Here is a 25,454-nt window from a genome sequence, read left to right as displayed (position 1 = left end):
AGCGAACCAATCATATTGCTCGAATCACCAAGATCACTGAGTGTGTATACTAAAGAATTATATTATTATTATTAATTCTACTTCTAGTCCGAGTTCTTATTCGGATCCGATTTGGAAAATGAGACCCGGATTCTCAGAAACCAATAAACGCCCTATACTACTATCAATCAATCCTTATGAAAATCTATTTCTTTTGTTATTGCCTGGTTAATAAAAAATATATTATCCTAGCTTAATCAGTGTAATATTAATTGACAGTGAAGTTTAAAGCTGTATAGGATGCCACAGTTTTTAAGTTGTTTCGTAAAATGTTTCTACTTCGTCTGGTGTAAATTTATAATTGCTTCCTCCTGCCAGAAATGTCTGGGCGAAGGTGCTTCCATAGCTGTACCCACTTGGTGGGCTGTAAACATGACCAGGGGAAGTATAGGAATTGCTATTGGATGACGCGTAGTCGGCAATGTAAAGATCATGGCCTCCTCCAAAAGTAGGTCCATAAGACGAGCAATCGTATACGGCATAAGCGTAATTTATATACGCAGGAAGTTTCACAGGTGCCAATCCTGGCTTATTAACCAGCGAGAAAAGGAATGCCTGGGAATCATATCGATACTGGCAGCTGTAACCTGGTGGAAAAGTAAGAAATGAAAAGAAAAATCTGATGTACAGACTTCGTTAAAAATTCGAATCCGAACAGACAAGAAAATATACTGATACCACTCATAGTAGTTAAGTAATAATTAACTCCCTATCAAGTATCAAAGACATCAGTCTCGTGAAAAGTTTGTTTTTAATACTAAGTTTATTCTTACTTAAGCATTTACTTTTGGAACGAAGAAACTGGTACTTATTTAAAAAGCTAAACGCAAAAAAAATTGAACAGAGTGATAAATTGAAAAATATTATTTAGTTGTCGGTACCCCGATATAAAGGCTTGGTTTGTTTAATTGTTGTTTACTACCGCCAAGTGGAACCTCGATATGACGAATTCCTTGATACTACTAACTAACGATTTTTTTACCCGAGTTGTAGTAAAATATATGGGAAAGAATTTCAATGAACGAAACCTCGTTATATAGCGAACAAATGCCGCCGGTCTCTTGACCTTCCTTCGTTATGCTGAGGTTCCATTGTACTTCCAAATTAACTTCCGAACTACCCCTGCCGTCTTGGTCGTAGTCCAGCTAGCTTAAAAACGCTAAGGTACGGTTTTGCTTTTTGGCGACAAAGGACATGAAATAATCGTGCAAGGGAAACTTGTATGAGTGAAAAAAAAAAAAATTAAATAAATGAAGAGATACACACTTGTAACAGTTGACACTAGAGTAGCCCCCGTTCTCAGAGTATGTTGTTGGTTTAATTGTCTCGGTCTTTGTGTAGCTTTTCTAAATGCACCTATTCAGACTGAAGCTTTTCACCCATAAGTCATTATCATTATCATCATCATCAAAATCACCATCATCATTTCTTTTATTTAAACACTAATTTAAAGATTTAAAGCTCAATTCGTGAGGGACCGTGTAAATATGATTACGATGTAGAACTAAAATGAAAAATAAGAATAAAATTACTTACATTATACATCTACAACAAAAACCCTAAAAAGATACGATAAGATTCTAAATGAAAAAGATACAAAATGTATTTAAAAGATATAACATACATTTCCATTAATCATCTATAAGTATTTGACTACAGCATTAAAAATATAACTGAAATAGTTCAAAAAAGAACATTTAAAATCGTGGTAGTGCCTGGGCATCGACTGGACTGATTGTGCGCTAATTAAGTAAAATGAAGTGTGCGTCATACAATAGGTGAGATAAAAACAAGAAAAGTAAGATACCATACTATTATTCAGGTTCATATCAGTATACGTAGCTTTGATTAAAATACTCTCTCAGTTTAATAATTTTTTGTTTTTTGTTTTTTGTTTTTTGTTTTGTTTTGTTTTTGTGAACTACAGCAAGAAAATACTTAATTAGAAGTAATTTTCACCTTCTAACTTGCACTATCTACATACAGTCTTCATTTTAGTTTTAAGGTGGCCCGAACCTATTTATATGCGCGTTGGTTATGTTTTTGAATCGCGTTTTTCGGCAGGAATGATTTAACAGATTTCCATGACTTTAGGCATCCCTAATAAAAAGTGATCGAACTTTAAGAAAATGCTAGTTATTTTCTTATAGGTATAAAAACGTTTAAGATATGGGCATATTTTTAGAACCGCATTTTTACAAAAAAAAAATGTCAATAATTTCAAAACCCTAAGACAGATTTTTCTTCAACTTCGGCAAATAAGCCCCAGAGCTCTCTAGTTTTATCTCTGCAAGTTTGAAGTCAATCGTGACCATAGAACTCGCTGCTCAAATAGCTGGTCAAATTAAACCTTAAAATGCAACGCTAACACATTTTTGAAAGTTAACACACAAATAGAGGACAACTGCGGAGGACTATCTCCTATCTGCAAGGGCATTCTTGCCAAAAGCTTCAGTTGCAAGAAATTGAGTAATTAGAAACCTATTGCGAATATTGTATTGCGAATACAGTTCGCAATACAAGAAGAACAACTTTGCGCTGAATGCGGGGCAAGATTAAATAACTCCCATTGATTAAGATAATAAAGATAATGATAATAAATAAAAAATTCAAAGATCCCTGAAAGCTATAATAATAACAATGATATGTTATGCTATGGTAAAATCTAAAAAAAAAAGATGAAATTCGAAAATTCCAAACTAAATTAAAATTAAACATTACAGCTATTCCAACAAATTAAAGAAATGATTTAAGTTCCTTTTATAAACGGCGAGGCTGCCACTTGTTCTTATAGTTAATGGCAGCGAGTTCCATAAAACAGGTGTAGCATGAGCAAAGGCCCGATCCCAAAGTGTAGAGCAGTTGACTTTTCAAGCTTTTGGAAAGAACAGAAGAGATTGTGCAGACGAAAGAAGAGTATAATTAGCAGCCGGTTTCAGGGATAAAAGATCCTTAATGTGGGATGGACTTTGATTGTGTAGTGACTTGTAAACAAAAAGGAGCAATTTGAACTGAACTCTAAACGTTACTGGAAGCCAATGTAAGTCGATAAGAGCGGATGTGATATGATAAAATTTTGCAATCTGAAAAGTCCCTCTAGCCGCGGCATTCTGGACTTTCTGTAAACGATCAAGTTGATATTTAGGTAGACCAAATAGAAGAGAGTTACAGTAATCAAGGTGCAAAGATCCAAAGACATGGATCAGTGTCTTTGTGGATTGCACGGTAAGGAATTTTCTGATCTGTCTTATGTTGTATAGTCCGCGCAAAGCCTTGCTACAAATCTTGCCTACGTAAACCTTTATTCGCATATGAGCATCGAACCAGGACCCAAGGTTCTGGACGCTTTCTAAAGGTTTAATCACTGTGTCACCAATGATAATAGATTCAATAGATGTTTTTTCAAGTTGCTGACGGGTGCCAATAATAAGAAAGTCAGTTTTCGCGTCATTGATCATTAAACGATTTCCAGTAAACCAAGAGCGAACATCAGCGATGCACTTTTCAACCACAGAGACAGCGTTAATTTCCGAATGGATAGAACAAGGTCGGAAGGATGTGTTTTGACGTTCTCGTTGGATCTTAAAGTCCCTAATTACGTTGGTTCGCGCTCGAGCACTACTATATATATATTGAGAAAATCTCTTACTCATAGTCGTCCTCGTCTTACGAAAATACCTCATACCTCATACTTCGGCTCATCCTCGGTGTAAGAACCTGTTAAACCCACAAGTGACGTAAAACAGAGGAAACAAAGAAGTCAACACAATAGAGCGTAGGAAAACAAAAGGTGCGAAACAAAGAAAAAGTTCACAGGTTCTTACACCAAGGTAAACCCCATACTTCACAAGTATGAAATCTTGCCTTGTTCAGATAGTTTTTTATTTATCAAAGTCACTGTGTATTTTCTATTATCTTTTCGCAAAAAATCTCAACAAATCACGATATAAGATCTACGGAAATCTCCTACCAGTTTTTTAAGCACTGAAGGTTCCGGTCTTGAGCAAAAATAAAGCCATCAACTCCAGTACTTCAACCGATCCATTCTCAGCTGCAACGAAAACCCTTGTATTAGGTAATTTATTCAAGTTTGAAAGATTTGCCATCACATTCGCATGGGCATTTTGCCATTGGGGATAATGAAAAGAATAAGACGATTGTCATATTTTCTTCATCTTTATCCCCAAGTGGCAAACTTCCCGTGCGAATGTGATGTCAAATCTAAAAACCTTGAATAAATTACAAAGTACAAGGGCTTTCAGTGCAGCTGAAAACTGGACGGTTAGAAGTACTGGAGTTGGTGGCTTTATTTCTCCTCAAAACGGAAACCTGCAACGGTAAACACTCTAGAGAGTTTTTCGTAGATAATATAATTAGGTTTCCTAAAGAGAGCTACAAATACAAAGTAAGTTTGATAAATAGAAATTCTTTTACCCTGCCCCGCATTCAGCATAAAGTTCTTGTATTGCGAACTGTATTCGCCGTATGTTTCTGATTGCTCAGTTTCTCGCAACTGAAGCTTTGGGCAAGAATATATACCCTTGCAGATAGGAGATAGTCCGCCGGCAGTTTCCCTCTATTCGTGCGTCAACTTTGACAAATGTGTTCGCGTTGCATTTTAAGGTTAATTTGACCAGCTATTTGTGCAGCGTTTTCTACGGTCATGATTGACTTCAAACTTGCGGATATAAGACTAGAGATCTACAGCTCTGAGGCTTATTTGCCGAAGTTAGAGAAAAATCTGTCTGAGGGTTTTAAAATTATTGACATTTTCTGTAAAAATGCGGTTTTAAACATTTGCCGATATCTCACAGGTTTTTATACCTGTAAGAAAACAAATAGCGTTTTCTTAAAGTTCGACCATTCTTTATTAAGAATGCGAAAAATTATGGAAATCGGTTTAATCATTTCTGTCAAAAAAAACGCAATTGAAAAACATAACCAACGCGCATAAGGTTTGGGCCACCTTCGGAGTAGGAAAGGGAAGCCTTTAATTATAGAAACTTAAGCCTTGGTCAATTCACTCGCGCGTTCTAGTCATTTTTACTGATTATTTAAACTACAACGGCACTCGAGACAACAGTGCGGAATACTTTGCCTGAAAAACACTTTAGCTTTAGAGAGGAACAACTCTAAAAAGAAAATACGTCGGCTCAGAATTTAACTGACGCCGAATTCGTTCGCAGCGCGAATACGATGTAAAACGTCCTAATTTTAGTTTTATGGGGTACGTGAACACAAGACAACGATTTTTTTTTTCTAATATTTGGCAGAGACTTTTCGAATTTAAACTCAGAATAATTCACCTCCATTTGGCGAATTGACAGTAATGGGATAAGGGGGTTTAAAGTTACGTGAATGCACTTTTTTCAGTCCTCTTCGTGGTAATGTCATTTTCTACTTCAAATACTTCCTTGGACAATTTTAGTTGCTAATAATGCCCAGTTTTAGAAAAACCACTTACCCCATGAGAGACTAGTGTAGGCTCCAAAAATGTATTTCCCGCCGACTCTTATGATTGTTACAGTTGGTCCTTTGTTGTCACATCCGCTGTGAAAAGTACTGGCAGCCCAGCCATCTACCGACGCCCGCCAACAACGCTTCCATTTTGAAGATTTGCTCTGAGCAACTGGTTTGAGCCAGGTGCTTAAATATTGTAAGTAGTTAGCATCATTCCCCACAATAGTAGACTGTTTCAAACCCCCTACAAAAGTTAGAGACAAAGTTATCACTAATTCATTTACTTTGGTTCACCACTTCTCGGCAGGGTCACAGCAACAGCGCGTGGGGCATATTACCGAGGGTCCATAACAAACCCGCCTACCATGGGAGATAGACCACAACACCGGAGAATGCGTCCCCTTTTCTTTACGAACAGAGCGTGAGTTCTTTAAAACGGTTAGAAGACGGGGCCTACGGTTTATCGTCCTTGTCTGAGACGACTAAAAAGTTTAACCATTTGCAGATGTCTTTTCAAAGGAAACAATTTATCCTCTCAGTCAGTGATTTAAGAACCTGAGTCGGTGGACTCGAACAGACCCGGGAATTTAAAAACTCTTTTTCAGTGCGAATCGGATTCTTACAAGGAAAAATTATCAATTTTCGAATGACTTCTCTCACAACAACAATCAAAACCTAGGGGTAATAATAAGGCTGAATATGTAGCCTTCGTTGCAGGCGCTTGGAAGTAGTGGGTACAAGAGAAAACGGGCGCGCGAGAGTCTCACTCGATCGCGCACGCCCGTTCTCTCCTTCGCCGGCACTACTTCCAAGCGCCTGCTACGCAGGCTACTAAATATGTAAAATATTAATCAAGCCACCCAATTAAACTGCAAACTTTAGCCTCGTGAAAAGGAGAAGGATACCATGTCGCCTGCGCAGCTACTTTTCTCCATAGCTTGTCGTTTAGAATGGGAGTTTGGGAAATCAGAAAAAGACACTCGAAAATTTAGACGTTGCAATTGTAAGCAGTAGAAGCTATTGAATGATGGCCATTGAAAACATAAGAACTCCGCAATAAAAGAGCGTGATACTAGCACGCCGCGTTTGGCCCGTGGCTATCCTCTACCCATTTGTACATAGTGGGTTCTTGTATAACTCTAGTTTCTCCTCGTAATTAATAGCCTGCTCAGTCTTTTCGGTGTTTCGTACATTTCTTTAGACTCCCCACCCATTTCTCCGCATTGAAGAACTATCTCTTTACCAGGAGCTCCCCGCTCCTACCGCCTCCGGCTGGGTCTCCCATATATTATTGGTATTACGGGCATTGTTTGCTGATGGCTCCAGTGAGAATCGATCACTATAAATCAACTTGCTGTTCATCATTAACATGCAGTGCTGCAATTTTATATCTGATCATACTTGCGTAATTGAGCTCGCACTCAAAGCCGTCTCCAAAGTAGCGTTGACCACAAGTGCAAGTAAATGAACCACGATAATTTGTGCAGCTGGCGACCTGATGGCAGTAATACTTGTCGCTACTGCATTCATTCAGATCTGTTCAAAATGAAAAAAAAAACTATATATTTATCACGATTAACACACCAAAATGCGTTTTGTTAAGTAGACTTTCTTCTATCTTGTGCATTCCTAAACTTATACATCACATCTTACCTTTCTTACAAGTATACTGATGACAGTCACTGCATTTCACGTCATTCCATTCATATTTATATTCAACACCAAGTGTATGCACACAGTCTTCATCCCGAAAATTGTTCGGTTGGTTTTTAGCCCAAGCTGTAAAGTTCCCAGTACCACGATCTGCCCAAGTAAAGGAGCCCTCTGTGAAAATATCATTCAATCCCAGCCAGGATTTTGCTCCATTGTGTAGATGCTGTAAAAACACATTTTCTTCGTTATTTTCGACATCAACAAGAACCGAGTTTTCTTGTCGGCATTTATCCAGTGCTGTGGTCCAATTTTGACAAGTCTTACTTGTGAAATAGCAAAAGCCGTTGAAATAGTTCCAGCCAGGTTCACAGATGTCTGCGAAATACAGATAAACGTAAGGGTCAAAAATTTATACATTCAAATAAACTGCCGGATTGATAAATCCTTAGCAGCATCTCACTCGCAATACTGTTAGGAGCGTGATGCGAAAATGTTTTCCAACGCTTAATCGTTTCAAGGTACTAGTAAGATATTATTGGATAGAAGACTAGCGATAGGGATATACCACTCGCATAAAGATAAAATATATCGAACTATTCAAACGATTGTTTTAAGCATGGTGCTTTTAATTTCTAGCAAGGTCTTTCATCCTCGTTATTTATCCTTTGAGAAAACTTTTAATTAAACGGTGAAATTCTTCGAGGGGTAGGAAAATTATAACTTGAAAGAATTTCAAGAATCTTTTTTATGTCAACAGGTACACTCTCTTGACTCCGCCATGACTTGCAAAGCCATCAACTTGCATTGTGTTATTAGTTTAGGGCATTTCCAAAGTATTTCCAGATGAAACAAATAACATTTCTTTTTTCATTTGCTAACAACTACTTCATAAATGAACTCAGTAGTATTACAGACCTGTGAGCACAGCATAACCGACGGACAAGGGGTCATATCTGGTCCCGTATAATTCCTTGACACAGGCTCTGAATCCAGAGGTATTCATGTTCTGAAAAAATAATAATAAGCACTCAACGTAGTTTAGTATAGCTAAAATTGTAGTCATAAACAACTGAATTAACAGGAAGAGAATACCAGAATATTTTTAAAACGTTCTCCTACGTCTTCTTATGTAACATAGAGATGCGAAGATTCGCCGTGAATTAACACTGTGGTTTGATGAAACTAATTAAAGAATCCTTTAGAAATAACAAAGGTATAAGAAAATATATGGTGAATTAATGTTCGGAATTTTATCCAAAATATCCTTTTTACCCTAATAAGGGGCACGGCAGTGGCACAAATGAGCTATGAGGCCCAGAAGGACGGAGCTAAAGATCCCTGTTGACGAAGAAAGCAGCCAAATGATTGGAGCAAAGTTTCGTGTCCAAGGAAACAGCTCTAAAGTAACGTTTAAAACCGCACAATCAGATCTGAAGTTCGAGCCCACCGCGCGCGGCCCCTGCTGATAATTTAAAGATATTATTTTGAACCGACACCATAATCGTATTCGATAATTAACGTCAAAAGGTAGCCAATAAGCAATCTTAACTTCACTCGGCACATTTTTGCGCCACACTTATTATCGACCTATACATCGCCTCAAGCAAGCGTGTGTCTCTGTTCAGTTATATCTTTCGTCGAGTTTTGGTTTGAAATTTGTTTGCCTCGATACATCCCCACAATCCTCCCCAATTACGGAAAATTTTACCTCGATCCAAGTTGTAATTCCGTTGTGATTTGGTGCTGAATTCCCAGATACCGTCGTGCTGTGATTGGCTGAGACAAGAACTGTTGGAGTCGAGTTATAAGCTCTCGTGAATGAAACGAACTGCCATGGAAGAGAAACGTAAAACGTTTAACACTGTTTCCTAATCACTAAAAGCTTCAGTTCCCGTCAATGTGTTTATTTTTGAAGTCCCAACTGAGCAAGCAATATTTGCGATTAATCATTTTAACAGAACAAACTGCCATTTTGATGTCTTGATATATCTGATATAACTATATAATAAGATATAAGAACTTTATTTAAGTGTCAAACGTATATGGCTAATTGCGGACACTTATCTAAAATTACATAATAATAATAATAATAATAATAATAATCTATGATAATACTAATTATAATGATATATTCTAATTGGGCACGCTAATCTAAAATACATAGTAATTCATAATAATACATATTAAAATTTTAAAAATCTTAAAATCATAAAATTAGGATCTGCAAAGGTCACAACAGTCACTGCACAGTTATTTTCTACTAAATTTGATCAGAAGATTACATTATTATTCTGTTCTTGATACAGGCCTCCGGATTCAGACCCTAGTTGGGTATATTTATTTAACATCTTTCTAGATCAAGTTTGCGATCAGTTTCAAAATATGGTAGTTAGTGGTGACATTAACTTGCCGAACATCTCCTGGGACTCCGTGGATAGCGCTTCAGGTGATAACCAACTGCCATTTATCGAGGCGTTACATGACCACTTCTTGACGCAAATTAACCACACACCGACTCGCGGTAGTAACATTCTTGATCTAGTGATAACAAGTGCCCCAGAACACACCAAAGTGACCGAGGTGTTGTCACCTGATAAAGCCGGTGTTTTTTACGGATCATTGTGTAGTCTTGTTTAAGGTACAGTTCTTTTGTTAATGCGTCGTCACACCCGCGCAAATATGTCCGACTACGCAACTGGCGATTATGAAGGTTTGCGTGAAGCTCTCTCGGTAATCAATCGCTCTTCTATTGTGGGCCTTAACAATATAGATGATGACGGGCTGTGCTGGAAGGACTTATTACTAGCTGCTGTCGAGGACTTCGTGACATTGAAGAGATCGAAAGGACGTAACCCGGTTCCTTGGATAGATAGTAACGTTTTAAACCTTATCAAGAAAAAGAACTCAGTTCGCCAAAAACTTAAGTCACATCCGAACGCCCGCCTGAGGGATAAGTTTAAGTCTCTGCGGGCGCAAGTTAAGAAACTGCTCGATCGCGAAAGCCGTTATCACTTTTGCGACTCCATAGACACTGGCTTTAGATTCAATCCCAAGCGCTTATGATCAATTTGAAACTTAACTCTAAGTCTCATCCCATCCCAGGCCGTGTTTCCATGGTAACCGTCCCAGACTTCTCCGCTGACCAGTCACAGAACCCTTCAAGAGTAAGTGCTGATATACCTGCGGGAATAACTGACCTGTTTAACAGGTTTTTTGCCTCTGTATTTACTATCGACAGCGCAGTGGAGAAGACAGCGTGCATACGTTCGGACACTGTTATATCCGATCTAACTCTCAATGAGTCCAAGTTTCTAGCTGCACTCAAAACACTGGAAGTCGGTTAAGCCACAGGGCCGGACGAAATCCCTGCTAAATTGCTCAAACAGACTGCCTCAGTGATTGCTCCCTCCTTATGTAAGATCTTCAACAAATCACCGCAACTAGGGTCTCTCCCGAGAGACTGGAAACTAGCTAACGTCGTGCCTGTCCAGAAAAAGGGTGCAAAAGACCACTTGGAAGATTACCCCCCCATCTCTCTATTCCCAATAGTGTCCAAGGTCTTTAAGCGTTGTGTGTTGAATAGCATCAAGGACCACCTGTACCATGTAACTTCACCTAAACAACATGGCTTTTGTACTGGAAGATCGTGCGTCACCAACATGCTTGAGGCTTTTGACCACATTGGTTCACTAATTTAGATAGAGACAGCCAGGTTGACACCATCTACCTTGATCTGTCGAAAGCTTTCGACAAAGTCAGTCACAGGCGCTTCGTTCATGAGCTAATCCAGGCCGTTTTCGGTGGCACCTGCTTAAACTGGTTCTGCTCTTAACTTTCAGGTCGACGCCAATGCGTTACGGTACTCGGCGCCACTTCAGAGGATCTTTCTGTTACCTCTGGAGTACCTCAAGGTTCCATACTCGGACCAGCCCTCTTCCTCTTATGCGTCATCGACCTTTCCGAAGTCATCAGTTCTAGCAGTCGAGTATTGATGTTCGCTGACGACACAAAAATATTCAGAGAGATAAAGACTTTGGGGGGTGCCTCTTCTCTCCAAAAAGACCTTGGTAAGCTTGCAACTTAGTCTCATTCATCCGGTCTCCTTTTTAACGAAGCTAAGTATAAGGCGCAGCACATAACAAGGAAAACAAAGCCGATCTTATCCTCTTACAAACACATTAACACCGCACTTGTATTATATTCTGCAAAAAAATATCTCGGCGTATGGATTATTAAGGATCTGACATGGTACAAACAAGTAAACGAACAATCTTCGCGTGTTTATAAACTACTTGGATACTTAAAGGGGAACACGAGGTTCATACTTAGAAACGACGAAAGACGAACGCTATACCTAGCGCTAGTTAGGCCACATTTGGGATACGCCACACTAATTTGCGCCCCGCACTCCATCGTGTTGTCAAGCTTGAGCGTATCCAAAGATGCGCGACTAAGTTTATGTTAAAACTGCCTTATTCTTCTAATATAAGTTATAAGTCTCGTTTACAAACTCTAAACCTAATACCTATTTGTTACTGGCATGAACTTTTAGATCTAACCTTTTTTTTCAAATCGACACATGGTCTTGTTAAATACGGTATTTGTCGCTGTGTTTTTTTTTATTAGTTCTTGTTTTTAATTTTTTTCTTTTTAGTATCCAGGCCCACTGTAACTGGCCACAGCTGTTGCGGTGTCCCTGCCAACGTTCTTTCTGTTTGTTTGTTTGTTTGTTTGTTTTTTTTTGGCGAAGCTAAAAAAGTAAAATAATAAAATACCAGAAATGTCTACATTTCTGATAGCGTTCTCGAAAGACTGAAGACTAGGTCATTGTTTGACCTTGTTGTTTAGTCTCTTTCATAGTAAGGGTCCAAAGTAACGAAATGAATGTTTGCCTTAGGTTACAGTATTGAATCTAGTAGGTAAATGAAAGTCCTTGTTTCGCAGAGAATACCTCGAATTAGTAACTTAAAAAGTTCTGCTAAGTCGGTAGGGGCGAGGTTTTTCGTGACTTTGTACATAAGTATAGCTATATCCTGCAATCTACGATTTTGCAACGTGGGTAGTCCTGATATTTTAGTAGTGTCTGGTAAGAGGCAGACTTAGTTCTGTATACCGCTCTTAAGGCACGTTCTTGAAGACGTTCTATTTTCCTGCTGTCGGAGGCCTTGCAGAAGTGCCATACCAGCTGGCAGTAGGTAAGGTAAGGCAGGATGGAAGACTTATAGAAGACTTACAGCTGAGCGGGGAACAAGATTGCCCAGGCGCATTAGGATCCCTACTTTCTTACTGACTTTCTTACACAGTTCGCTAATATGACCACTGAAGTTCATACTGCAATCAATGTGGACGCCAAGAAGTTTGATGTAATCTGTGTTTGTAATGACCCTACCATATATGCTTATGTCAGTGTATTAGCCTTCAATGTCAATATTTCTAGGATAAACGATCATCGCCTGGAATTTGTCAGGATTTGCGAGTAGAAAGTTATCACGATACCAAGACGCGGCAAGTCGATCTTCCTGCTCTACGTCTTCCCTTACAGCTGTAAAATTAGTTCCTGAGGTGTACAACTGGTGGTCGTCCACATAGATCGAAAGTTTAGCGTTAGTTATGGAGCAGGGCAGGTCATTCTGAAATACGTTCCAGAGCAGGGGGTTGAACATTTGGGCGGTTGTTAAAGAATGATCGCTTGAGGTCCAACGCTAAGGACTCAAAACCGTATGCTTCAAGCTTTGTTAGTGTCGGCGAGTGGCTGAGAGAGTCAAACGCTTTACTCATATCAGTCGATAGAATACCTACTAGTTCTTTTCTGTCTATTGCTAGCTTCGAGTACTCATTCAGACGTAGTAGAGTGGTCTCACAGCTGTGTCCTTTTCTGTAAGCATTGCTTCGTGTAGAAAAGATGTGGTCGAGTTTCACAGTCACCTGTTTACAGAGCAGTTGCTCAAACACTTTGTCGATGGTTAAGAGGGACGTTATCGGTCTGTACTTCCTGACCTCTTGTCTTAAAGTATTGTTTAGTGGACCAGCTTCTTTACTTTTCTAGTCACTTTGATCTCTATTGCGTAAAGTGTATATGACTATAAGTGTTTTGAAAATATATACAGTGATGTAAGTAAGCGATATATCTGCGAGGGAAAATGCTGTGAACAGCATGCTACTCAGTGCTTTTGCAAAGAATTCTTTTCTCACCTGGCAATAAGCATTGTTCATTTTATCCAAAGGTGGGTTCGTATTTGGAAAACTTATGACACCATGTTCAGTGAAAAGAGGCTTGTGCAGTTTGGAGAAGGCAAACCAGTTCTGTGAAAAGAGGTAAAAACAAAAGTCATGATGCCACCCATCTTGTGACAGAATCGTATTGCACCAACAAAAAATTTAAATAAACTCATCATTTTTAGGCTCCTTTGAATCTAAGTATTTTGAACGCTATGAAGTTGTGACCTAACAAAGAGCGCAAAGACTCAAGAAAAGGATGCAAATCCACATTTTTTAAGACGTCAGGTGAATCACATAAGAGCGTGAAGGGAGGCATGGGGGCAAGGAAGACCAATTTGTGTGCTATTTAAAATTCACCACCCGTAATGCTATTCAATTCATTTCTTCTTCTTCTTCTTCTTCTTCTTCTTCTTCTTCTTCTTCTTCTTCTTCTTCTTCTTCTTCTTCTTCTTCTTCTTCTTCTTCTTCTTCTTCTTCTTCTTCTTCTTCTTCTTCTTCTTCTTCATCATCATCATCATTATTGTTTTCGTTTTTTTATGTTTTTCTTTCTGCATTTCCTTTCATTTGACTGATCATCACTCGCGATCTCCCGGACAATCTTTACTTAGCAATGCTTTTTTTCTCTTAACGCTTTTATTTTTAACAAGACCAGCATTCCTCACAAATTTTGTGGACAGTCGCATTCCAGTTTTTTAAAATCTGACTAAGAACGTACCACAGTGATATCTTGATGTCTACCGTCAAAGTTTTGCATTTCACGAAGACAGACTTTAACTGAGTCCTTTGTTACGTCTTCAATCCAAATGAGAGCAGCATCATACTCTTTACAAGTCCTCAGGTGCTCTGACGTCACAAGGACTATTGGCGCCTCGGCAAACTTGCCCTAAAGAAAAAGCAATAACAACAATCGAAACAGCTTTTTTTAATATTGCTGCAAAATTACTTGACACTAACCACTAAGTAAGTTCTCATTCTTACTTGTTATCTAATGCTGTCTTGTTAACTAAGTCGCTAAGTCGGTCACAACTTTTTAGAAGATCTAGCAATCATCTCCCCAGTTACCTCGTAATGATCCATTATTTTTTGTTAACTTTGTGTCTCATTTTTCTAGTTCAAGGAAAGTTTTAATATGTTCTTTAACTTAAGATGTGAATTCTTGTCTTTCCACATTCAATTAATTCAAATAGATAAACAAATATTTTGTGTGTTTTTTGTTCGTTTGTTTTTATTGTTGTTTTTGTTGTTGTTGTTGTTGTTGTTATAAGCTGCTTCCTTGTATCAGATTAGAGCTTCATTTTGTTGAAATGGATGTTAAGGAGGTCTCTCCTTCACAGTCTCGCTCTTGATGTTTTTCTTCTTTTGTTACGCATACAAGTCGTGATTAAATCTGTCATGTTTTGGCTTAGGGTCACAAGACTCAATCTTCCAATTATTTAGTATTTAGTTTTTGTTTTGTTTTGTTTTGTTTTTTTGTTTTTTTGTTTTTGCTGTTTTTGGTGTTGTTTTGTTTTGTTTTGTTTGTTTTTTTCAAGACATGGATTAAAGATGTCACTTGAATGAAAGTCTAACATTCGTCATGGCGACTTTAATTGAATTTGCAACAATTATTTAATTTAATATGTACATTCCCATCTCACTGTACGAAAGGTTACATCTGCGCAGTTGGTACCAGACCACCATTTCTGCAACTCAACCGTTCCCGTCAATCCTTCGGGTGGTGCTCCTTGATAAGCCACCCAATCAATGGTGGCAAATGGATTCGCGCCTTCTTCTTTCCTCCCGGTTTGCATGACACAGACGGTGAAGTTTTTTGTGTTGATACTTTCTGTCCATGAAGTAACAGCGTCGTGGACTGTCACAGAGTCATTCAGCTTCATGTGATTGACGGTTATTTGAACATGAACTTGTTTATCCGGATAAAACCGGTATGGAGGAAATGTGACTGTCTGACAGTTTGAATCTGACCATTTTGGAACCTGTAGCAGATCTACACGGCCCCGAACAATTGGAAAACCTGTTATGTAATAAATTAAGTACTTTATAACAAAGCATCACTGTGCTCTTTAAGCATTATCGCTTAGGTAGCTTTCCTAGCTTGCGTTGTAGTGCAACTCTAAGTGGTGAAGGGTGGTGATAAAAAAAACGTGGAAATGGAACTAAAACTAGGCTATAACTTGTAATGTCGGCTACCTTTCAACAACGAAATGTATAGTGGCTGCTTGTTATTGCATGCTGGTTTCAGTGCCCAAGATAAACATATGCCAGTATAAAGATAAACATATGCCAGTATATTGGGAGCGCGCGCCACTGCGGGAAATATTTGATTTTCAGCAAATTCACTCAGTGCTAATAAGGTGCAAAAAAAGTGCAAAAGAGGATGAAATCAAGGGCAAAGATAGTAAATACTGCATTTGCCCTCAATTATGCAACTCCATGTAAACTGGTATGTAAATGCGATATTTACTACCTTTGTCTTTGATTTTCTCCTCTTTTGCACTTTTTTGCACCATATTTGCCCCGAGCAGATTTGTGTAATCTAATTTTACGCGATAAAAACTAGATTGCAAGAAAAAAGAGAATAAAAGATCTTACACAGATCAAACATCAGCTATAGTCTGAGCTGTTATATTTTTGTATGCCAAAGTAGAGAGACGAAGTAGCTTGTTACAGTTGTCTATGGTTGTTTAGCCTGCGTGAGGAGCTAAAAGCGAGCTTAAAAGTAACGAAAAGTTACAAACATTATACCTTGAAGCCAATTCAATTTTGAGCCAACACCTATAATTCTAAGCAATCGAGAGCTCAACTCCCAGACTATTTTATGTGGCATATACAGCCAAAAAATATCGTTGAAATTATTTTCCGTTATACCTTCACAGCTTCCAGGGTGATAAACCAGATTATTTTCAAGTCCTCTGCAATAGCTTAACTTATGCCAGCATCGGTTGTCATAAGTTGTTCCGTTCGCGGTGCACACGGGGTCTTTATATGAGGGGCATTGGTCATCGCACTCACACCGAGCATCATGCGCACTGTAGGTCCTGCAGACTCCAAATCGAGGGCAATGCACATTAAGGCAAGGATTAAGGTCTGTACCAAGAAAAAAGAAACATAATATTGAGTAGTTATCCATTTGGAAAAAAACATAAATGTCTAATATATTTTTCATATTTCAATTAAAACTAAGTTACTGTTCAGTAGTAGTAACATGTTTGCTTGTATGTACCTCAACTAATGTTTGTTTTTTTATCCTTAGTAGACCTTATTAACGATACCCGCCATCTCTGCACGCGCTTAAGGACTGATGGAATAAATTAAAGCAATGTTACGTGGTATCTCAGGGGGCAAGCAATAGATAAAATCAGTAAATACCGGAATGCAGTCGAGTTTGTTTTATCTACACAACAGAAAATTAAGACGTTTTGACCTTAAAAACGAAAATTGCAAAATAAGGGTGGAAGTGATTTTGAATACAGTACACGACAGCAGAAATCTTCACAGCAAGGAATTGTGACGTAAAACTTGTCAAAGTCTACATTTTGCATTTTGCATGACTAAAATTGTCGTCTTATTTTTGAGGGAATAAACAAACCCGACCGCGATTACTCGATTACTAGTATTGGCAATTTTATTACTTGTGTGCCCTCTAATTGCTCTTATCCCGCCAATGATCAATCTTAAAGTTCGTGCAAAGATGGAGTGTAACATGAATAAGGTATATCAGTGTTTGTACTCCAGTGTTTCTTTAATTATATCATGAAATGTATTCCTACATATAAGAACTTCTAAAAGATATCAATAAAAATAATAGTAATAATGATTATAAAAATAACAATAGCTCTTACTAGAAATAGTGATCATTACAATAGGAAAATTATAAACAACCTCCAGTAACAGCGTAGCTGACAATCAAGGGGTCATGACTCGATCCTAATCCACTGATGTCTTTAACGCAGACCTTCATAGATTCTAATCCAACTTCCTACAGCAAAATGTAATAGCACTCATCAGTTACTAGAAAATCCATAATTTCTTCTTGATTTCTACGACGATACCTTTAATTCATGAAATTCATGGATCAGATCCAAATTATTGTTTTCTTATGGCTTTTTCACAGTTTTCACAGTCCTTTTACAAATTTACTAGAATAAACGGATTTCTTCTCTACAATGATTGAACAAGAGATATGAGCTTTTGGGTCTCAAAGGTGTCGTGAGAGTTCAAGCAAACAATTGAATAGAATAATGTAGCAAAGCACTGAAAAAATCCCTGTTCATTATCATTAACCTCAAGTGACCATCAAGGAAATAACCCAGTGAGGAAAACTCCGTTTCATGACGCAATTACTGGCTTTTCCGTGAAAAGACGTCTGGGGAACGAGCGCAGAAATTGCGTACTGATGATGTGTCACTACCCAGATCTGGGCATGCAGTGCTTTTGATTGGTTAAAGAAAATTTATTTTGCAGCATGACCAATCAGAAGCACTATCTTGATCTGGGAATTACACGTCATCAGTATGGAATTTCTGCGCTCTTCCACAGACGTCTTTTCACGGGAAAGCCAGTAACTACGTCGTGAAACGGGGTTTTCCTCATTTTCTGGGAAAACTAGTGGTGGCGTGGCGCGAAATGTCTGGCGGGCTGTTTTCTCAGGTTAGAATAAAAAGGCAAACTTACCTCTAGCCAGGCTGATATTATATTATTTTCTGGAGGACGACTTCCCTTGACCTTAAGATTATACTCATGATTTACGGAAAGAATCACAATTGGCGATTTGTAAAAGGTCGTATTGAAAGGCACTTCCTGTAAATAGGTAAAAAAAAAAGTCATGTAAGTTAGTAAATGGATCTGAACGTGTTCACTTCTCCCTCTATTTTTGCCCATCTTCTGTAAAGCCCCCACTTCTAATATTCGCCCAATTCTCGCAAAGTCACGAAATTTAAGAATCGCGAAATAAAATCGCTCGTTAAACATGTCGCGCTCATCTGGGAATTGCCATTTTGGATACAATGTCGATTACCATGGCATGGTAAGCTTGGGCTTACTTTATTTTAAGTTTTCTTTAGTGTGAACTTAACCACTAAAAAATCAGTGTTCTTTGGCTTGCTAAATGTTCTTGTTAGAACTAAAGTTTTCACCTGACAGAAGCCGTAGTTGTTTTTGGCCGATGGATTTCCACTGTTTGGAAAGATTTCTTCCCCAGTTATTGTGAAATTAAGTTGACTCCCATTTCCAGTGAATGCAAACCAGTCCTGCGGACAAGAAAATAATGTTTAATTTGCTACCCTTTTCTTTACAAGACGAGTTGCGTCAGGTTTCGAACCACGTTTCCTTTAACAAGAAATGACTGCATGAGACACGTGAGACAGGTCACTGACCTTAATTGCGTCAAAAACGTTCTGGGTAATTGGGTTTCCGGGCTGCCGAAGTGTGGCAAAGTCAAGTTTGTTTGTTTGTTTGTTTTCATCAATACTATAGTTTACTCGGACATTTTTCTTCACTTACCACAACTGCATCTTGGTGTTTTCCATCAAAGGGCAAGAATTCCCTTAAGCACACTTCAAATCCTCCAGAGTTGACGTTCTCTAACCATAAGTACATAGCGTCATTTGGCTTAGTACTGCGAGTGTACTTAACAGAGGCAAATACACGAGGCTTGGAAGCAAAGCTCTGCAAAAAAAATGTTAGTCATATGAAAAACTATTGACTGAAAAATCAACAAGCTTCTCGAAAGATAAATCAGCAGGAACGTATCCAGGAAGTACTTAGCGGCACTTAGATGAAATTAAGGATTTATCAAAGGCTAAGGGGAGCAGATTAATCAAATCTACTTGTCTATTCACATTAACTTACTTTTCTACCCCTCTTTCACCTCTTTCTACGAAGTGTTGAAAAGGTTGGTGAATGCATCTTATTTCGCCCATTACTTCAATAAAGTTACAAACAACAATGTTTCTTTTCGGCCAACTTTGTTAAGTTTAATGCTAAAAATTTGATATCGTTAAATAAATAGACTTCTATTTTCCAAATTCCCTGTAACACATCAATACATTCAAAACAAGAGAGGATTATCCTCCCTTGATTTAAAACGGTCACGCCTTATTCAATCACTACCTTTAAAGTAAAACGTGAAAATGGCTTATCTTAAGGCGATGGAAGGAAAAGTTTGAAACTAAGCCCGAGAGAAAGCTTAACAAAACTTTTAGCAGTGGACTCTGCTATGAAGAGCAAACTCCGGATATCAATTAGTGATCATTTGTTTTAGAACTACTTTCTGATACTATTTCATTTGTTTCTACTATTTAATTACGTTTTACTCCTTTGCAACAAAATTATACTTGTTATCAATTATTGTTATCTAACCTGAGAAAAGGCCACCTTCTCACACTTCGTTTCTGTTGTCCATATTCCGCTAAAAGTAACGCTTCCATGCGTTAACATAGGTTTGTCCTGAAACGCTACCCAGTTGATAATTCCAGTGTCATTTGTAGAACCTGTTGAACGCGAGCATAACTGAAATCCAGCTGTACCAATGGACTCTGCCCACACGGCGGAAGGTGAATGAACAACTGAAGACTGATCTTCATGGCTTAATGACACAAAAACTCGAACCTGAAATGCGTTAGGTAAAGACAGGCATCAATGAAAATTTAACAGGCGACAACTCCACCCTAGACTATGAGCATTCTCTCTTTTTTTCCTAATCCGTCGAGCGAAAGGCGCGAGACACGCGTGACCTTGCGCGTGACTGAAGGCGCGATAATGCCTCCCTCGTTTCTCGCGTCTGTTCGACGCGTCCGCTTGTTTACTCCACTCACTAAATCTGAAGAAAAAGAGAGCCTAGGGGGGAGGGTGCTGCAAAAGCGTTGTTGGGTGGTCAGAGTGTCGATCAAAGATCAAAGTCCACTTAGCTAATCCACCCCAATCGCCCCCTTCCCTCCCCACACACTTTCACATCTTACCCCCCCATTCCCATTTCATGGAATACAGACCTTCTATATTTATCGTCAGAATCTTCCGGCTTTTTGTATTTGTTTTGTTCTGTCTTGTTTTGTTCAAAAACACACGCATCCCAGGGATTAGAAGCACTTAAGCATACCTGTGCGCACCAATCGCTGACGTCAAAGCATCATAAAACCACAAGTACTTTGGCAAATCAAAATTTGTGAAGAACATTAGATTTTTAAAGAAGCTTAATGTGGTTCACTTACAAAAGAAAGTTACGCCGAACCCTGAAGATTAGACTATAAGTTTTAATTGCTTAGGGTTTACTTACGGTTCCAGATCCACTAAACGTTTGCGGAAATACTACGTTAGTGCAGCGTGGCAGTGTACAATGTTGTGGCGCCTCACATCCGCTGTTGCAATTCCATCCTTGACGTGTCTCTGATGCGTTTAGTTTTCCAACTTGATAGGAAATACCTGTCAAGAGAGGCGAGGGGCGTGTATCAGAGCGGCTGTGTTTTATTTAAATGGTGAGAAGAGATGTGGAAGTTAATTCCTTGCGTAATATGATGTGAAGATGGAACTGATTGGTTCCTTTTTATTTATTTTTGTGAATTATAAGCCTTTTTTTTTCTTTTTCAAGGATTTTGTGAATTTCATATAAATAGCACAGTAAAAACGTAACTTGGCCTACTTCTATTTAAACCCAAAAAAAGACAATAAACGACTCTACGGTCTAGTTGCACAAGACCGAAAGATGCGCTAAACTAACGCTTTTCATTTGTATCATAGAATGTTTGATTGTCGTTATGTGAAGAACATTTATCGTTATGTGAAGAACATTTAGGAAGACGAATTTTACGATATATACGTCAGATAGTTTACATTTAAAAAATCCAAAATGCTCTTAATCATAAAATGGTAATGAATAAGTTGGCGAATTGCATATCTGGCCAACTCGATATAGACGCACGCTGAAACATTTGGAGACAAAATTTTAGGAAAGTAATATAAAATTGAACAAAAAAAATGCACACTTAGATACCATCCTATTGAGGTTGTCTTTGCTTTGGTTTGTTGTTGTCATCAAGCTTCAATGTTTCACTCTTGAGTAAGTCATTGTCTATTCCGAAGTCCATCCTACTGGCAAACCCAAATTGCTTGGCAATTCTCTTTAGAATTGCTTCAAGTCTCATTTCAGTCGACTCCTCTAGCTACTTTTTTGTTTATTTTCAGTTATTCCACTTGAAAGCAAATCTAAATGTCTTGATTCTGGTTACGTTACACGTGCACAAACATTATCAGGTGATCTCGGTTCCTTGCACCAAAAGGGTAAGGGGCATTGATTGGATTAAAACAGAACTCTACGAGGTAGGAAATATGAAGATTGGTACCGCGAAGTACGGGAATCATGGGAATGACTGACTCGGAAAAATAAAAATCAAAAATATAAAACTTGTTCAAGGTTTTCTGTTAAATGCGGGTCGCTGAACTGACAGACTGATCATTACTATTCCTTCAAAAATTTGAAATATATTAAAACTTCCGCATTGCGTCAGAATGTGGGTGTGGAGTCTTAAGGGCAGATTTTTCAAAGACCTCACCCCACTGGCAAAATCTTAAGTTTTGAAATCTTAAAACTGCCAAGTCATCTCAGGATATGAAACATGGGTTAAATGTTTATCCCTTTCTTTCGTGTTTCTTCGATCCAAGTGGTAACCAGACTACAGTGCTGACTGTTCTATTTGTAGATATTTTGACAGAGTTGCGGCAAACAAATATATCGACCGAGAGCTTTGAAATATAGTCATTTTCTTGAGAACATTGTATGTAGAGGATTCGCAAATAACGAGGTGATAAATACATCGAATCGACTTAACAATTTGTCAGCTCAGCGAGCGCTGATTTAGTCACTTAAAAGCGCGATGGAGTGGCGATTGTGTCCCTCACATTTGTAAACAAATCACTATGATGAATTCAAATGATCCAACCTCCAGACCTTCTTGCTTTTAGTTGAGATCTAAAACTGTTCCCTAGAAAAATGTTTCTAACCTCCAGACCTTCCTGCTTTAGTTGAGATCTAAAACAAGTATATTCCCTAGAAAAATGTTAATGAAATAAAAAGTCTTCGACCGAGTTGAATTGGGTTTCAAGAGATTGAAGTTTAAGAATTTTAAAACAATTTCTACTAGAAAAAAGTAACATTTTTGTCAGGTATAAGAACCTACACATGTAGATTGCAACGGCCTAAGATGAAAAGAAGAGCTGTGTACCTTCTACAGTTGTAGCGAGAATCCCCAGGTTCAGGAGAAAGGCAAAAACGATAAATTTCCTGAGGTCCATCCTGCTGCTGAATCTAGAGGTAATGGCCTGTCGACAGGTGGGGGTTTTGTTTTATGCGCTCGCGTTTAACAAATCAAGGATCCAAATATTCTAAATCTTCTTACCAAATAAAAACAAGCTGATTGGGTAATAAAGGCGCTACATGCTGCATATTACAAAAACAACATTTTCTTTAGCTTTTAAAGGTACGGTATTACAACAGGTACGGGCGTGTATTTTATTATATTCTTAGCTTATGGCTCATGACTTAAAGCATAATAATCAATAAGAACAACAAAAGAATGACCAGTGACTATTAATTTACCAAAAGTATTTCATCACTACATGCAAACTAAAGAGAACTAAAAATAATACTTTTTGCCTGATTTGCCCTATTTTGACTGATTTCATATACAATGTAAATTTAATAGAAATGGAGTTTCGCTTTGTCCCAAAGTGCAGTCCGAAACTCCCCTGTCTGCAAAAATTGTTCAGACTATCAAATGTCTTTTGAGCGCAATTCTTTCAAAAGCAGTTTCATACATATTCCGCCAGGTTTAATGTATTTACTGACTGCAATGGCAACGATACTGTAGTTTACAGTTTGTTTCCTTAACTTTGTATTCCCTGTATAAGGGCAGCCAGGCTGGCCAAGGCCTGGGATGTAACTAAGAGCTGAGTTTTCTTAAGGCTTTAATACGTGCGGTAATTGCCACGTCGAGCGTTTTAAAACAAATTACGTTTTCTAAAAAAAGAGAGACGCTGCAAACTGTCACTTATAATCAACCATCTGCTGTTTTCTTGATCAGTTAAAGATGTTATTGCATTTGCACTTTGTTTGTGATTTAACTTATTAAATAGTTGGTGATGCTTCTTTTACTGGGCAAACTGTACCGTCTTTCAAAAAGTTAAGCCAAGTAAATGTTATGGGTTTTTGGCAATGACCCGGTACCATCTTGGCGCGACAAGTATGGGTTATGTTCAGAAAGCGTCCGCTGGTGACGTGCAATACCTTTAATTAATGAAACATTAAGGAAAATTTTCTTTCTGCGCCATTTTTTAACAGTCAGTAAAGGGTAAGCTATTAGTGGACTTGAAGAAAAGCGCATCAAATTTTCAGTACCTTAAATGAGCATTTAACTCCCTTTTAAAGCTTCCGATTTTTTGTTGTTGTTAGAGGGATATGTCGTAACATTTGCTTGCAGTCTGTGTGAGGTGCAAGCCAATGTACACAACTGCAACCTTTTAGAAGCCACTTAACATTAGAAGGGCTTAATCCCCTAAGAGTAGCCTACGTGGCAGCTTTAAAAGGGGAAGGGGAACGCGGGAACTGGGCGCGTGAAAACGCGCAGCGCAGGGCTCGCGAGGAGGGGTTAAAGGGGGAAAAAGGGGAAAAGGTTCCCGTTTTCAAAATCCTCGCGCGCCAGAATTTTTGCTTTCCCTTCCCCTTTTGACGCTTGCTATGCAGGCTACCCCCCTTAGTGAACCCCTGCATTCGTTCCGCAAGTCAAATGAATAAAATGCACGCTGTGAAGCTTTAAGGTGGCTCCCTAGAGTAAATTGGCCGTGCGCGGCCTGAGCACTAGTACGGCGCGAGCTTTAAAATCCGCGCGACGTGCACGCAAAAATTAAAACAAACATGGCCTCTCAGTTTCGAAATATTCCCCCAAAAAAACTTTATTAACTTTCTATTGGAGCTCATTGTGCAAAACGTTTGATTAGTGTAGGTCAAACATTTATGAGAGGAGACAATGTTACACCGGTTACAAGTCACTATCGATCTCCAAAAGAGCAAATTGTATGTAAAAACAAAGCAGAAATTTTCCAAAGACATCAATTCTTTCGCTTCAAAAGTAGACAAACGTTAAATAGTCGAAGTAAATGGACAATGTTTTTGCACAACGAGAAATAGTTTTTACTCACAGATTGACCCTTGACGAAAGCAATAGTTGTCCGTCGAGGCCTACGGTCTTGTACATGTAGCTGAGGACATGATATACGATTTATAGATCGGCGCCATCTTTTACAGCAGACTTTTAAAAAAAAACTTCGCCGTCGAAATTATCCCTAAAGAAGAACAAGGTTGAAAAAGTATCCGGAAGTGGGCTAACATTTTAAGATCTGCAAACAGTGTACAGCAGATTAGGAAATGAAGGGCTTATTGCGGTCCTTGCACAAACACCGGCTTCATCGCCGACGATCGCCATCCTCACGAGTGACCACTGCGCTTCGAATTTTAGCTACAATAGTCAAGTACTTCGAAGAAAACATCCTGTGTTAGGTATAAAATTGAATCCGCTATCCCTCCTTTTTCAGCTGACGAGATATCACCGTAATGATACTAATAAACGGCTTCAAAAAAATGGCTTTCGTACTCTTCAAAGAAACCACATGTTTTCAGTAGCTTTGTGCATTATGCGCATGCGGGCGTGATGGCTCGCGCGCGTATTTTGCTCACACGACCCCGAACCACGCGTGTTTTTCGGATTTTTGTGACTCTAGGGAGTCACCTTAAATTAACATATGTATGCGTTAACGTCTTCTTACTGCTACTGAAGTCCTTGCGTACATTGGAAATCCAGTTTCAATCTTTTCAATCCATCATGTGCACGAAATTCGAAGAATCAAGCCGCACATGTAGTAAGAAAGTAAAAACTCAGAGGTAAATCATTTTATTAACCACTTATCAGACAGTTTTTATTTCCGCCTGTTGACATCTTAAACCAGTTTTTGAATAAATAGTAAATTATGGCTTTCAATACTGCCGGTTGCCTTCTAAAAGCGTGAGATGTCTTCACAAAAAACGATAAATTATTTTA

The 25,454-nt window shown here is 38.5% G+C and overlaps 1 protein-coding gene across 1 annotated transcript; it reads right to left on the bottom strand.

Moving 5' to 3' along the window:
- Nucleotides 1-291: 291 nt before the first annotated feature.
- LOC140921571 (uncharacterized) lies at nucleotides 292-22,685 on the bottom strand. The gene is made up of 17 exons (XM_073371574.1): nucleotides 22,587-22,685; nucleotides 20,645-20,790; nucleotides 19,732-19,980; nucleotides 18,874-19,038; nucleotides 18,507-18,620; nucleotides 18,046-18,171; nucleotides 17,254-17,350; nucleotides 16,240-16,458; nucleotides 15,009-15,385; nucleotides 14,087-14,254; nucleotides 13,345-13,455; nucleotides 8,861-8,980; nucleotides 8,068-8,158; nucleotides 7,153-7,527; nucleotides 6,901-7,035; nucleotides 5,504-5,743; nucleotides 292-626 (listed from the first exon to the last, which is right to left on the bottom strand). The coding sequence occupies exons 1-17, from the start codon at nucleotides 22,654-22,656 to the stop codon at nucleotides 292-294; spliced, it is 3,138 nt and encodes a 1,045-aa protein (XP_073227675.1). The 5' UTR covers nucleotides 22,657-22,685.
- Nucleotides 22,686-25,454: the final 2,769 nt, after the last annotated feature.

This window comes from Porites lutea, chromosome 1, assembly GCF_958299795.1.
Source record: "Porites lutea chromosome 1, jaPorLute2.1, whole genome shotgun sequence".
NCBI classification, from domain to species: Eukaryota; Metazoa; Cnidaria; class Anthozoa; order Scleractinia; family Poritidae; genus Porites; species Porites lutea.
This window is presented reverse-complemented; position numbering and strand designations above follow the sequence as displayed.

Coding starts and splice junctions, on each gene's coding strand:
- LOC140921571 (XM_073371574.1), bottom strand. CDS start 22,656: ATGGACCTCAGGAAATTTATCGTTTTTGCCTTTCTCCTGAACCTGGGG. Junction 19,039..19,731: donor AGAAGGTGGCCTTTTCTCAG/GTTAGATAACAA, acceptor TTTTTTTTGCAG/AGCTTTGCTTCCAAGCCTCG. Junction 16,459..17,253: donor CAGCTACGCTGTTACTGGAG/GTTGTTTATAAT, acceptor TTCTTGGTACAG/ACCTTAATCCTTGCCTTAAT.